This window comes from Lithobates pipiens, unplaced genomic scaffold, assembly GCF_037356315.1.
Source record: "Lithobates pipiens isolate NorthernLeopardFrog02 unplaced genomic scaffold, aLitPip1_a1.2 Scaffold_13, whole genome shotgun sequence".
NCBI lineage: Eukaryota > Metazoa > Chordata > Amphibia > Anura > Ranidae > Lithobates > Lithobates pipiens.
This window is the reverse complement of record NW_027507718.1, coordinates 219,344,643-219,359,136: the sequence shown is the minus strand read 5'-3', so window position 1 is coordinate 219,359,136 and position 14,494 is coordinate 219,344,643. Positions and strand designations below refer to the sequence as shown.

The window sequence follows — 14,494 nt, the reverse complement described above, 5'->3', positions numbered from 1 at the left end:
CAGCAACTGATCTCACTGCATGTCCCTGATGTGCAGTAAAGTTCTTTACTTTAGTAGCAGTCGATGCAAGCTCTCAGAGTGATCCTACTGAGGCTGAGCTGTATAGCTGTAGGGAGAGAGGGCAGGCTTGGAACAAGCCCCATGACTAGTCTATGTGGAGCTGTGGGCCAAGGGCAGACAAGATTGAATACAACTACAAGCTGTGACTGAAAAACTGATTTATCTTACTTGGTGAATGCTGCCAGTGCGTTTATTTTGTGGCACATAGAACTGTCTGCGCTGGGCAAAGTGTACTTTTGTTTCCTTTACAAAACTGGAGGGTATGCCATATGAACCTTCTCAATCATGGTGATTCACTTACCAAGTTAAAGAGGAAGTAAACCCTGATGGGTTTAGTTCTTCTTTGTCTCCCTCCAAAGGTAAAGCATAATGGGCTACTATGCATCGCATAGTAGCCCATTATGTGTCACTTACCTGACACAGGAGCCAGCGATCTCACCGCTGTCCCCTGTAGTATGGAGTGTCCATCTTCTTCCGGGTATCACTGCTCCGGCCACTCACAGGGCCGGAGCAGCGATGACGTCACTCCCACGCATGCGCATGGGAGCCGCCACTAACGGCATATCGCTGTTAGCAGCGGCATGCTGCTAACGGCGATAGTGTAGGTAAATGTATTTTGTTGACTCATGGTTGTTGTGAGTCTGTAATTGGGTCGGGCTACTCCAGGTCAGGCTGGAGGGCTCTGCAGGGCGGGTCTCTGGAACCCCCCGGTTCTAGAAACTTGAAGAAGCTTCTGGAAGTTAGTGGGAAGAGGGTAGGAGGTCCTGATCTGCATACTTGAGGGAATCTGGCCAATCCCCAAGCAGAAGGCACTGGCAGGGTGCCTGGATCAGCCCTTAAATATGGTGGAGCCTGGGCAATAGGAGAGTCAGGTGGAAGATGGAGTGCTGAGGGTGCTGTTGTGTGGCCTGGGAGGGGTTGGGGGGTGGCTCTGCCTTCAGGCAGGAGTTGAGGTAAGGAAGGAGAAGAAGGCTAAGAGAGGGCTCCATTATCTTTGGGTCTTTCGAAATTGAGACCCCTTGAAATTTTCCACATTTTGTCATGTTATAACCAAAAACGTAAATGCATTTTATTGGGATTTTATGTGATAGACCAAAACAAAGTGGCACATAATTGTGAAGTGGAAGGAAAATTATAAATGGTCTTCACATTTTTTTTACAAATAAATATCTGAAAAATGTGGCTTGCATTTGGGATTTTATGCTATAGACCAACACAAAGTAGCACATAATTGTGAAGTGGAAGGAAAATGATAAATGGTTTTCAATTTTTTATACAAATAAATATGTGAAAAGTATGGCGTACATTTGTATTCAGCCTCCCCGAGTCAATACTTTGTAGAACCCCCTTTCCCTGCAATTACAGCTGCAAGTCTTTTTGGGTATGTCTCCACCAGCTTTGCACATCTAGATAGTGAAATTTTTGCCCATTTTTCCTTGCAAAATAGCTCAAGTTCTGTCAGTTTGCATGGAGAGCGTTTGTGAACAGCAATTATCAAGCCTTGCCACTGATTATCAATTATGTTTAGGTCTGGACTTTGACTGGGCCATTCTAACCCTTTAACCACTAAAGAGCCAGGCCTATTTTCCAGACTTGGTGTTTACAAGTTAAACCCTTTAACCACTAACGAGCCAGGCCTATTTTTCAGACTCGGTGTTTACAAGTTAAAATCATTTGTTTTTTGCTAGAAAATTACTTAGAACCCCCAAACATTATATATATATATATATATATATTTTTTTTTTTTCAGACACCCTAGAGAATAAAACACCATATTTGCGGAGCGGTCTTACAAGCAAAATAAAAAAAATGTAATTAAAAAAAAATAAGACAACAGTAAACCTAGCCCAAGTTTATATTGTGAAAGATAATGTAATGCCGAGTATATTGATACCCAACATATCCCGTTTCAAAATTGCGCCCGCTCATGGAATTACGACAAAGTTTTACTCCTCACTCAGCATCCAGGCTAAAAGGAGAACGGAGGCAATCGTCTCCGCCGCTCTGGTAAGTGGCTGAGAGAAGACCAGAGCTCAACGGGAGGGAGGGGGGGGGGCCCTTTCCTGCCCCCAATAAAAGTGATCTCATGGCAAATACGCCGGGACCACTTTTATCTGAAAGTGGAGCGCAGGCTGAAGAAAAGGATACTGGGGTTATGGTAACTAGCTGCTTCCATAACAACGGTATTCCTCTTCAAACTGCTGACGTATAACGACGGCATGTGGTCCATAAGTACAATAAAACCTCGGATTGCGAGTAACGCGGTTAACAAGCGTTTCACAATACGTGCTATTATTTTTTTTAAATCCTGCCTTAGTTTGAAAGTGTTGTCTCGCAAAACGAGCAGAATTCAAGCTTCTGCAGTGTACAGTACCGCATTTGGCCAGAGGTGCGAGGTCCGCTTGGAGCCATTTGGATGCACTCAGAAATACTCAGAGAAACACTCTAAGATACTCTGTTCCAGAGTCTTTCCAAGGGTTTTGAATTGCATACAGACGAATTGCATACAGACTAATGCATTTTCGGATAGGAACTTTTTCCGACTGAAAAATAGACAACCTGCTCTCAATCTTTGATTGTCTGATGGAGCATACACATGGTCGGAATTTCTGACCAAAAGCTCACATCCGACTTTTGCTGCAAGAATTTCTGATCGTATGTATGGGGCATAATAGTTGTCCTGTGGACAGATTCTCCCACCTGAGCTGTGGATCCCTGCAGCTCCTCCAGAGTTAGCATGGGCCTATTGACTGCTTCTCTAAATAATGCTGTCCTTGCCTGGCCTGTCAGTTTAGGTGGATGGCCATGTCTTGGTAGAATTGCAGTTGTGCCATACTTTTTCCATTTTTGGAAGATGGATTGAACAGTGCTCCGTGAGATGTTCACAGCTTGGGAATTTTTTTTTTTTAACCTAACCCTGCTTTAAACTTTTCCACAACTTTATCCCTGTCCTGTATGGTGTGCTCCTTGGCCTTCATGATGCTCTTTGTCCACTAAGGTTCTCTAACAAACCTCAGAGGGCTTCACAGAACAGCTGTATGTAAACTGAGATTAAATTACACACAGGTGGACTATATTTACTAATTAGGTGACTTTGGAAGGCATTTGGTTCCACTAGATTTTAGTTGAGGATATCAGAGTAAAGGGGGATAAATACAAATGCACGCCACACTTTTCAGATTTGTATTTGTAAAACATTTTGAAAACCATTTATCATTTTCCTTCCACTTCAGAATTATGTGGCACTTTGTGTTGGTCTATCACATAAAATCCCAATAAAATATATTTACATTTCCTGACGCATCATGGCAGCACACACACATTGGGTTGTGACTCCGCCTCCACAACCTGATAGGACTGGTTAGCTATAAGATTTGAAGAGGAGTCCAGCGTTGCATTCTCCTTTTTTTCCTCACCTGAATGGGACATCATGTATTCGATCGGTTAGCAGATGGAACCCCTTACTGCACCACTCCAGCTAGGTTCGGCCTCTCCTACCTGGAAGCCCCTGACTGCACAGTCTCTAAATGAGCTATAACGCAGGGGGTCCCACTCTGTTGGTCTCTGGGGCAAAAACAAAATCCCACATTTTAACAAAGCCTTAAAGAGGTTTTTAAAGTCTTGCAGCGGTCTTCCCCTTTTTACTTCCAGCTATTAGTCTGCTCTATTTGCATTCCCCACATACCTCCTTCCTTTGTTTTCATTCCGCTTTCCTTTTTTTCCCTTTTTTCTACTTTTGCCTCCTCTGTGCATGCTGAGCCCTGTAGTTCTACAGAGGTATGCCCTTTCCATCATGGCGGCCGTGTTTGGAAGCGCGGCGCTCAGGAAGTGACATTACCTCTGCCCTCTCCATTTGCCAGCATCCAAGATGGCGTAGGGCGGCGCGGGTGGCCAGGGCGCATGCGCGGCGGTGATGTCACTCCTCCGGCGATGGCGGTCTATTTAAAAACTGCCTTTTCCCATTTCTAATGCTGCCTGTGATTTCTACACCGCTCTCCATCCTGGTTTCATCACACAGCCTGCTGCCGTGCAAGACAAGTCCTCTCTAGCCTCTGGTAAGGTTTTTTTTTCTGTAATCTTTTTGTCACTTTACCGTTTATTCTATGTCAGCACCTGCTGCTTATATTCTGCATTAGCTCTCACACTGAAAACCTCTGGTCACAGGTATACTCTATTCTGCCCTATGGAGACCGCTGCCATAGTAGACCATCCAAGAACTACAAGGTAAGGGGCGTATGGATTGGTAAGTAGCGAAGAGGAGAAAAGAGTGCACTGCCCATTAATACCTCTCATTTTGGTAGCTCTGCCAGGTCATCGGGGTCATCCCATTCTAAACGGAAGGAACGTTCCCCCTCGAGACACTCCCACTCTCAGTGTAGTCAGCCAAGATCTTTCCGTCACCGCAGAGAGTCGACATTCCCGTCCTGCGGTTAACACCTGCTGGGTTTGCGGAGCGCAAGCATTACCTAATAAACTCGTGTGCCAAATCTGTCTGGAGGAAGCAACTCGAGTCAAATAAGCTGATACAAGAGAAGCATCCAACATAATAAGAGATTCAGTTAAAGAGACAATTTTGCAGGTGGCAGCATACAAACCAATTAGGTCATCTAACTCAGCCTCAACCTCACACGAAAATATTTCCCTAACCTAAAAAAAGACCCGGAAGTCTTTCCCTTTATTGAAGAGCTAGAAGAGCTTATAAAAGATGAGTGGCAAAAGCCCAAAAAAAAAAGAATCCGGTTTAAATAATAGATTAGCAAAGCTCTACCCCCTAAAAGAGCCAGCAGTGAACCCTCTTATCTCCGCTCCTATGGTAGACTCCTCACTGATGCGACTAGCGCGACATGTGACCTTACCAATAGAAGACGCCATAACATTTAAGGATCTGATGGACCGTAAGATCGACCTCGATCTTATAAAAGCCTATTCAGCAGCGGGTGGGACTTGTAGGCCAGCAATCACTCTAGCAGCAGTTGGTAGAGCCATCACCTGCTGGACATCCAGCGTGGAAAAGTTAATACTGGAAGCAGCAGACCAAGACAAGATTATCTCAGCTCTGCAGGAACTCAGCCTAGTGGGTGATTTTGTAGCAGAAGCCGTTATACGGTCTTCAGAAAAAGCGATGCTGGCTTCAGTAACCTCCAGGGGAGTGCTCTGGCTGAAGCCCTGGGTTGCTGACGCAACTTCCAAATCCAGTTGGTGCAAGATCCCCTATGACAGTACAAATCTTATCGGTTCAAAGTTAGTTTACGCAATATCAAAAGTCACGGGGGGGGGGGGGGGGATTCGGGTCTAATACCGTCTGACAGAAGATCTAAACAGCAGAAAAATCCGCCCTTCAGACGACATTTGCCAGAGAGGTATCGGGACGCAAGATCTTATAGACCCGGGAAAGAATTCAAACGAAATTGGCGAAGCACACAACTCTCCTTTGTGAGAGTCCAAAAAATCAAAGACAACCATTCTGGGAGACCAACAAAAATCTTTTTGATGACACGCATACCCAGCCCGCAATAGTAGGTGCGAGGCTGAGGCTTTTTGCCTTAGTATGCATAGACAGAATAAAAGACCCCTGGACGATATCCACCATTCAGCAGGGCCACAGGTGGAAGTTCAAGCAAAAACCGCCAAAAAAACACTACAAACCCACCAAACTACCATCTTTGCGCCTGAAACTGAAGCTTTTAGTCAAATACATCATGGAGTTGCTCCAGAAGCAAGCAATCGTAGAAGTCCCACAGGAGCAGAGAGGAGAGGGTTTTTACTCTCCCCTTTTCTTAGTTTCAAAGAAGACAGGAGATCTGAGGCCTGTGTTAGATACTTGAACCAAATGATCCCAGCCTGTAAAAAACTTGAACCAAATGATCCCAGTCGAATCCTTCAAGATGGAGAGTCTTCAATCAATATTACTAACAGTAGGAGAGAAGGATTAGATGCTCTCTGTCGATTTGTCCGACGCTTATCTACACATTCCAGTGCATCAAACCTTTCAAAAGTACCTGCGCTTTGCGATAGGCAAACAACACTTTCAATTCTAAAGTCTCCCGTTCGGTATATCAACGGCACCCAGGACCTTTACGAAGGTTTTACTTCCAGTTATAGCACTATTGAGAGAGAGGGGACTAAGAGTCTCGACGATATTCTTCTTCTAGCAGACAATCGGGAAACATTTCTACGACATCGGTCAATTCTGATTTCTACACTCCAGCAATTTGGGTGGATAGTAAATTGGAGGAAGAGCAGCCTGGTCCCAGTACAGAAAATGGTCTTCTTAGGAGCCGAGTTAGACACCAGGTCCAACACAGTCGGGCTTCCCCAAGAAAAACTATATCCACTCGTCTGCAAAGTAAAAAGTCTCCTGTCAGCAGACCACCTGTCAGCAAGAATGTTCCTAAGCATTCTGGGCTCAATTTCATCAACCTTTCTAATGGTTCAGTGGTCTCAGTGGAACTCGAGGGTACTCCAGAATTCGTTCCTAATACAGTGGAACGGGGTCTCAATGTCACAACAAATATCGATCACCAGGGCAGTGAAGGAATCTGTACGATGGTGGGCTCAAACCAACAACTTAGTACGCTTTCATCCTATCGTACACCCACTCCCAGAAATAGTAACGTCAGATGCCAGTCGCCATGGGTGGGGAGCGCACCATCTAGACTGGGGAGCACAGGGCCGTTGGTCCTTCTGTTCACAAGGGATAGTCTCAAACGTTCTGGAGCTCTGGGCCGCATGGCAAGCTCTCCTAACCTTCGGTTCCCTTCTCTCAGGGAAGAGTGTCCTTCTATGCATGGACAATACAGTGGCTGTAAATTATGTCCACAGGCAAGGGGGCACCAGAAGCAAAATCCTAATGCAGGAAGTTCGACCCATAATCGAGTGAGCACAGGTCCACTTGACGGATTTGAAGGCAGTATATTCGCCTAGGTTACATATTCCCTCCGGTGCTCCTGTAGCCAGGTTTCTGGCCAGACTGAGGAGTTTGTCGTCCACAGTAATAGCGGTGTTGCCCTTCTGGCCCAGAAGACCATGGTTTCTGACCATCCTGCAATTAAACACAGAGGAGCCTCTCCCACTTCCGCCGTTCCCAGACTTGCTCTCGCAGGGGCAATTCCTAGACCCCTCTCCAGAGCGATTACACCTGACGGCTTGGAAATTGAAAGGGAAAGGTTGTTAGATCAGGGGTGTTCGTTAAGAGTAGTATCTACTTTACAGCAAGCAAGGAAGAAATCGACAAACAACATATATAATAAGATCTGGGAGAAACTTTACGCAATAGCCCAACAGCAGTCCTGGAACCCTCTCTCTCCATCAGTCTCTCAAGTGTTAGAATTTCTACAACTAGGTCTAGAGAAAGGGTTAAGGTCAAGTACCTTAAAAGTTCACGTCTCTGCCATATCCGCAATGACAGGAATCAAATGGGCTTTAAACCCCCTCATTATTCAGTTTCAGAAGGCATGCGTAAAAATAAGGCCTCCCAGAAAACCAACCTTTCCGACCTGGGACCTGTCAATCGTTCTGGAAGCTTTAGCAAAAGAACCTTTCTCACCGGTAGGATTAATATCCCTATGGATCTTGACACTTAAACTATAATTTCTAGTTGCAATCACGTTGGCCAAGAGGGTCTCGGAACTGCAAGCTCTATTAATCAAAGAACCACACCTAGTTTTTTATCCAGACAGGGTCGTACTCAGACCTTCGGACCAGTTTGTGCCAAAGGTAGCGTCTAGCTTCCACTTTAACCCAGAGATCAATCTCCCTGTTTTTCTCAACACAGACGGAAATCCTCATCCTCTGGACGTGAAGTCTGCAATCTCCACCTATCTGGAAGTTACCGCTCCATTCAGAAAGACAGAAAACCTCCTGGTCATTCCGCGTGGCGCCAAGAGGGGTCAGGCGGCTTCTTCAAGAACAATAGCTTCTTGGTTGATTAAAGTTATCAAGAAAGCATATCTAGTTCAACATCTTCTAATACCGGAAAACCTGAAAGCGCATTCAACGAGGGCGGTGGCAGCTTCATGAGCAGTGTACTGTAGAGTATCCCCAGAGACTATATGCAAGGCAGCAACTTGGACGTCAAAAACCACATTCATGTCGCACTACAGAATAGACCCGGCTCAATTAACTACGGTTGAGTTCGGGAGATCAATTATTTAATCAAATTCATCCATACCTTGTACCTGAGTAAATAAAAACTTCTGAAAAGCACCCACCTATGTAGCGAGTTATTTCCCAATGTGTGTGCTGCCATGATGCGTCAGGAAAACGGAAAATTGTATACTCACCTTTCCGCAATTTTCCTTTCCTGACGCATCCCATAGCAGCACACAGCATCCTACCCCTCTAAGAATGCAACGGTGGACTCCTATTCAAATCTTATAGCTAACCAGTCCTATCAGGTTGTGGAGGCGGAGTCACAACCCAATGTGTGTGCTGCCATGGGCTGCGTCAGGAAAGGAAAATTACAGAAAAGGTAAATTACAGAAAGGTGAGTATACAATTTTCAGTTTTTTGGTTGTAACATGACAAAATGTGGAAAATTTCAAGGGGTACTTGTACTTTCATATTCTGCGTGTCTGCTAGCCATTTCTTTCTACAACTTCCTGGATTTCCTGCATGCTCCGCAGCTTATCGTCTGTAGTTTACTTTCCTTACCATTTGTAAGGTCAACTAGTACACGTGTCAAATACAAGGCTTGCATGCCCAATCCCAGCTGTCAGGCCATTCCATGTGGGAGCTTAGTGCGCTGGCAGTAAAGCAACGCTATATTTAGCCGCGCTTTACCGTCATTTTAGCGCCGCTGATCGGGCGCTAGCGGGGCAGTTTTAACCCCAGCAAGCGGCCGAAAAAGGGTTAAAACCGCCCACATAGCTCCGCTGCAGCGGCGCTTTGCAGGCGGGTTTGGAGCGCTGCCCCCTTGTTTTCAATGGGAAGGGGTGCTTTAGGAGCAGTAAATACACTGCTCCTACAGCGCTCCAAAGATGCGGCTTGCAGGACCTGCAAGAGCACCGCTCCAGTGTGAAACCCCCTTAAGGGCTTTCACATTGGAGTGCACTGAGCGGCTCTTTCCTGGTGCTTTGCAGGCGCTATTTTTAGCACTTTAGCACCTGCAAAGCACCTCAGTGTGAAAGGGGCCTTAGAATTGCCAGGCTGCACAGTTATATAACTAAAAATGTTCACATCTTGGAGCCCAAGGTTCAGGTTTGGCTCAAAGTGGAGTGGAGCTCCACCCAAAAAGGGAAGTTCCGCTTTAAGGACTTGTTTCCCGCTCCTCTTGAACAGCTGGCACTTTTGATAAGCGGGGGGGGGGGGAGGTGGGGGTTGCAGGTACCAGCTTCTCACTTCTGTTCTGTTCTGACTGCTGCAGCGCTCGGCAATTAAAATTCTCCTCCCCTCCTCCCCCCTGCAGTTTTCTGGGACACTAACAGGTTCCAGAAAACTGCATCCACAATTCATGATGCACAGTACAACTGAAGATGCAAGCTGCCCCAGCCGGTGCCCATAGTGTAGATGCCGGTGCTGGGAGCTGAAGACAGCATGTAAGACCAGCTAGGGTGAGCACACCACTGGATCATGGGACAGGCGAGTGGCTGTTTTTTAAAAGTTGGCAGCTACAGTTTTTGTAGCTGCTGACTTTTATTTTTTCCACTGGTGACTGGAACTCCACTTTAAGCTCCATCATATTCGAGAGGTCAGCAGACAGGCCATAGATGAGGAGATACATAGATTGTTAGACTTTGTAAAAATTGAAGAGGACAGATCTGAGTGGTATAGCCCAATAGTCTTGGTTTCCAAGACTAATGATTCATTTAAAGCGGAGGGCCGGTTATAAAAAAAAATAAAAAATAAAATAAAAAAGTCAGCAGCTGCAAACACTGCAGCTGCTGACTTAATAAACACACTCACCTGTCCAGGGCGCCCGCGATGTCGGCCGCCCGAGGCCGACCCGTCCCTCGGCTCTCGGGTCCCGGCGCCACCATCCCTTGTAAGGGAAACAGGCAGCGGAGCCTTATGGCTTCACTGCCCGTTTCCTACTGCGCATGCGCGAGTCCCGCAGCTACTGCGCATGCGCGAGTCCCGCAGCGCTTTCTGAATGGGACGCGCTGTGTTCTGGAACACACAGTTCCCAGAACACAGCGCGACTCATTACCCAGAAGACGCCGCGACGAAGACAGAAGACAGAAGATCTCCGCGAGGAGGAAGAGGAAGATTAGGAGAAAGTGCCTAGCAACAGGCATTTCTGGTAAGTAAAAAAAAAAATTTTTTTTCATTTTTTTTTTTTTTCGATTTTTTGTAATTTTTAACATTTTTTTGTTTTTCAGGGTGGCCCTCCCCTTTAAATTCTGCAATGAAATTGAATTGAGGTATCATAGTTTGATGCCTACCCCATGCCAAGGGTGGACAAACTCATTGATAGATGGGGTACAGCCAGATTCATAACCTCCTTTGTCCTTACTAGGGAATACTGGCCGGTGTATCTAATGAAGGAGGCAATAGAAAAGTCATAAATCACAATCCAAAAAGGTTCTTTCCAGTTCCAGAAAATTGCCTATGGCCTACAGGGGGCTCCCACTATATTTCAGAGAATGACTGATGAGATCTTTAGGCCTCATCAATAGTCTTCAGCAGTTTACAAAAAAAAAAATGAATACTATTTTAATCGACTAAGATACATCTAAAACTAAAACACTTGAGATAACTAAAATACGACTAAAACTAAAATAGCATTTTAGTCAAAAGACTGAAACTAAAATAACATTTTAGTCAAGACTATGACTAAAACTAAATTGAAATTTGACAGAAAAATTAACACTGCGCTATGAATATGAAGGTGGCATCCACTAAGCTGCTAAAAGAAAAAAAAAGAAAAGAAAAAGGATTTTCTTATTTTTCCTTGATTTTTAATGTTGGTAGTATATTCAGGTAATATGTACAATTGCATTACAGTCAATAGTTTACAGTTTTTGTTTTTTTATTTTTACTTATGTTGTAGATGTGTTTTGTCAAAAAGCAATAGTTTTGTTTATGAAACTTGATTTTATTTATAAAGACCTTATATATGGCAATGGCTAAATCTGTGTCTGTGGTGCATGTTCAAACCTTAATACCATAAATAATATCTTAATAGATTTTTACTCCAATAGTATATAATGAGTTTGGCAAATTAAAAAAAAAATGCCTTAAATAATGCATTAAAATGTAAGTAAACTCATTCGATGTTCGTTGACTAAAATGTACTGGAGATTTTAGTCGACTAAAATACAACTAAAACAATTCAGATGACTAAAATACAAATAAAACTAAAATGGCATTTTAGTCATAAGACTATAACTAAAATAAAATTTGACGTAAAAAAAAATTAACACTGTCCCATTCATGCCAGTTGGGACACAATGGCTGCATTGATACAGCCCATGCTCCAGATTTGTGTGAGAAGGGGAGTCCAGGTTCCCTAATGCAGATCTAATGGACATGAATGGGACTGCCTGCAGGGGATGGAATGCACAGAACAACTGTGCGCTCAAACACTGCGTATGCTTAAGGACACCCATGTGAACGAGGCAAGTCGCTTTCGTTTTTTTTTTTTTTATGCAACAGTGACAAATACCAGCAGGAAGCACTTCAACACACTTTGGTGCCTGGATTACCTTTCTAAAAGCTCTCCAATAATTGTTTGCAAATGTATGGAAACTGATAGACCTCTGTTTTTAATTAAAACATTAGGTTAACTGGGTTTCTATCACTACCCAACAGGTCTTTGTGCTGGAAAACTTTTGTATTGGGATTTTATTTATTAGCCTCCCCAATCTATACTTTCTAAGTAGCATGGTGTTCTTTTAGACCACCATCAGGATGGATGCATTATAAATGTATTAATTGCTTTCCACTTTTATTTACTCTAATTACTATAATAAATGTGTTTTTTTCCATCAGTTTTTTGGCAACAGCCTTCTAGCTCCTGTGGTGTAAAAAAGCATCTATATATGAATTTTATTTAGATACGCTGAAGGTAGACATAAATCTGCATTACATTTCCATGACAGGTCTCATGTTCTAGCCTTCCTCTATTATACACAAGTTCTGGGAAATGGACACAGAGCTGCCAGGAACACTGTATGATGTATGGCCCAGGCTCATCGAAATACAGTCTGACATTCCCGGGAACTGGGTGTGAAATGCATTAAGAGTGGTGTTCATTTTAATTATGCCTCATTTATTCATTTTGCTAAACCAAAGTTATATTGTAAAAAAAATGTACTCACCTTTACGCTCCTTATCCATTTCTGACAACATAAGGTGGCAAAGATCACTGATCATTTTTGGTTCTTTATTGGGGTATAAATCAGAAATCAGAGTCTGTAGAGACTCGTAAGTCAGCGTACTTGAGGTCAAAGTTTGGTAGAACCCTGTTTAAGTAAAAAATAACAAAATACATATAATACGTATGGAGTCTAGTATATAGAAATGTGTTCATTTGTACAGACAATAAAATAAAAACTAGGATTTGCCAATAAAGTCCATTTTTTGATGCCCTGCAGCTAATTTGATTATTTTATTATATATAAACTGTATATATATTTTTTGTATAGATGATAATTTTGTATCAATGTCCCTATGTTGGATGCATATGGGAATATATGTAAAATGTGATGTATTTACAACATAATAGACAGTGAAGCATTCATGCTTTGAGGCATTGAAAACTTGTTTGTTTTTAGAAATAAAATTGTCTAAAATTACCTTCTACTGTTATATCTAAAAAGTCCATCAATTTTCAACGGGTGTTGTATTTTCTAGTTAATTTGATTATTGTATTTGCCAGAAGATTACCCAAATCTATCCCAAATCAAATACACATTTTAGGGTCCTATGAAATTCACAGTAAGCACTGTAGGTTTGTAGGAAGTAAGTGACTCACAATTGCAGCCCATTATAGTGACAGCAGCCCAGACCCTATCCAACTTTGTGAGCCATGCAACAAAAGTGCCATCACCCTCTGCATGTTGTTGTTTGGCCAGTCACACATGCCAGTACTCCCACGTTTAGCAGACTGACCATATGTGTAACATCCTTATGTTAAATGCAGAGGCTGTTCAATGAAACCCTGACTCGGTCCAACCAGGTGGCTTCATATAGAGTCACTGAAAGGGTCAGGATTAGTGATGGACGAACTTCCGAACGGGACGTTTCGCGAACGCGGACCGCGAACGCGGCCGATAGTTCGCGAACCGCAACGTTCGCAGCGGGCCCCATTGACTTCAATGGGAGGTGAACTTTGCAAAAATACAGGTCAAATTTGCAGCCACAAAATAATTACTAGCTGTGCAAACATAGTCCCACCACATGGCCAATGACATAACACATGTATGAGGTGAATCTGGGATCGACAACTACAAGCATTCTTTTTTTATATGTGAAATTGTGACAATTCAGGACTGTGGATCGCATGAAGGCAATGGAGGAGAGGGAAGGTCAGGGTAGGCAAAGAAGAGGGTGCAGGAGATGATCACCAGCAGCGTGACATACAGCAATGACACCAGCACCGTGATATACAGCACTGACATCAGCAGCGTGACATACAGCAATGACACCTGCACCGTGATAGAGTGATCTGACACCAGCTGCGTGATAGAGAGCACTGACATCAGCAGCGTGACATAAAGCAATGACACCTGTACCGTGATAGAGTGATCTGACACCAGCACCATGATAGAGAGCACTGACATCAGCAGCGTGACATACAGCAATGACACCTGCACCATGATAGAGTGATCTGACACCAGCACTGTGATAGAGAGCACTGACATCAGCAGCGTGACATAAAGCACTGACACCAGCACCGTGATATACAGCACTGACAGAAGCACCGTGATAGAGTGCACTGACATCAGCAGCGTGACATACAGCAATGACACCTGCACCGTGATAGAGTGATCTGACACCAGCACCGTGATAGAGAGCACTGACATCAGCAGCGTGACATAAAGCACTGACACCAGCACCGTGATATACAGCACTGACACCAGCACCGTGATAGAGAGCACTGACATCAGCAGCGTGACATAAAGCACTGACACCAGTACCGTGATATACAGCACTGACACCAGCACCGTGATAGAGAGCACTGACATCAGCAGCGTGACATAAAGCACTGACACCAGCACTGTGATATACAGCACTGACATCAGCAGCGTGACATACAGCAATGACACCTGCACCGTGAGAGAGTGATCTGACACCAGCACCGTGATAGAGAGCACTGACATCAGCAGCGTGACATAAAGCACTGACACCAGCACTGTGATATACAGCACTGACACCAGCACCGTGATATACAGCACTGACATCAGCAGCGTGACATACAGCAATGACACCTGCACCGTGATAGAGTGATCTGACACCAGCACCGTGATAGAGAGCACTGACATCAGCAGCG

At 44.1% G+C, this 14,494-nt stretch overlaps 1 protein-coding gene across 1 annotated transcript in view; it reads right to left on the bottom strand.

Annotated features, from left to right (window-relative positions):
• Window positions 1-14,494, bottom strand: part of LOC143974633 (uncharacterized) — a 324,397-nt gene that overhangs the window by 22,123 nt on the left and 287,780 nt on the right. Inside the window, exon 5 of the mRNA XM_077476224.1 lies at window positions 12,321-12,464. Coding sequence (XP_077332350.1) covers window positions 12,321-12,464 — 144 coding nt within the window. The remainder of the gene's footprint in view (window positions 1-12,320; window positions 12,465-14,494) is intronic.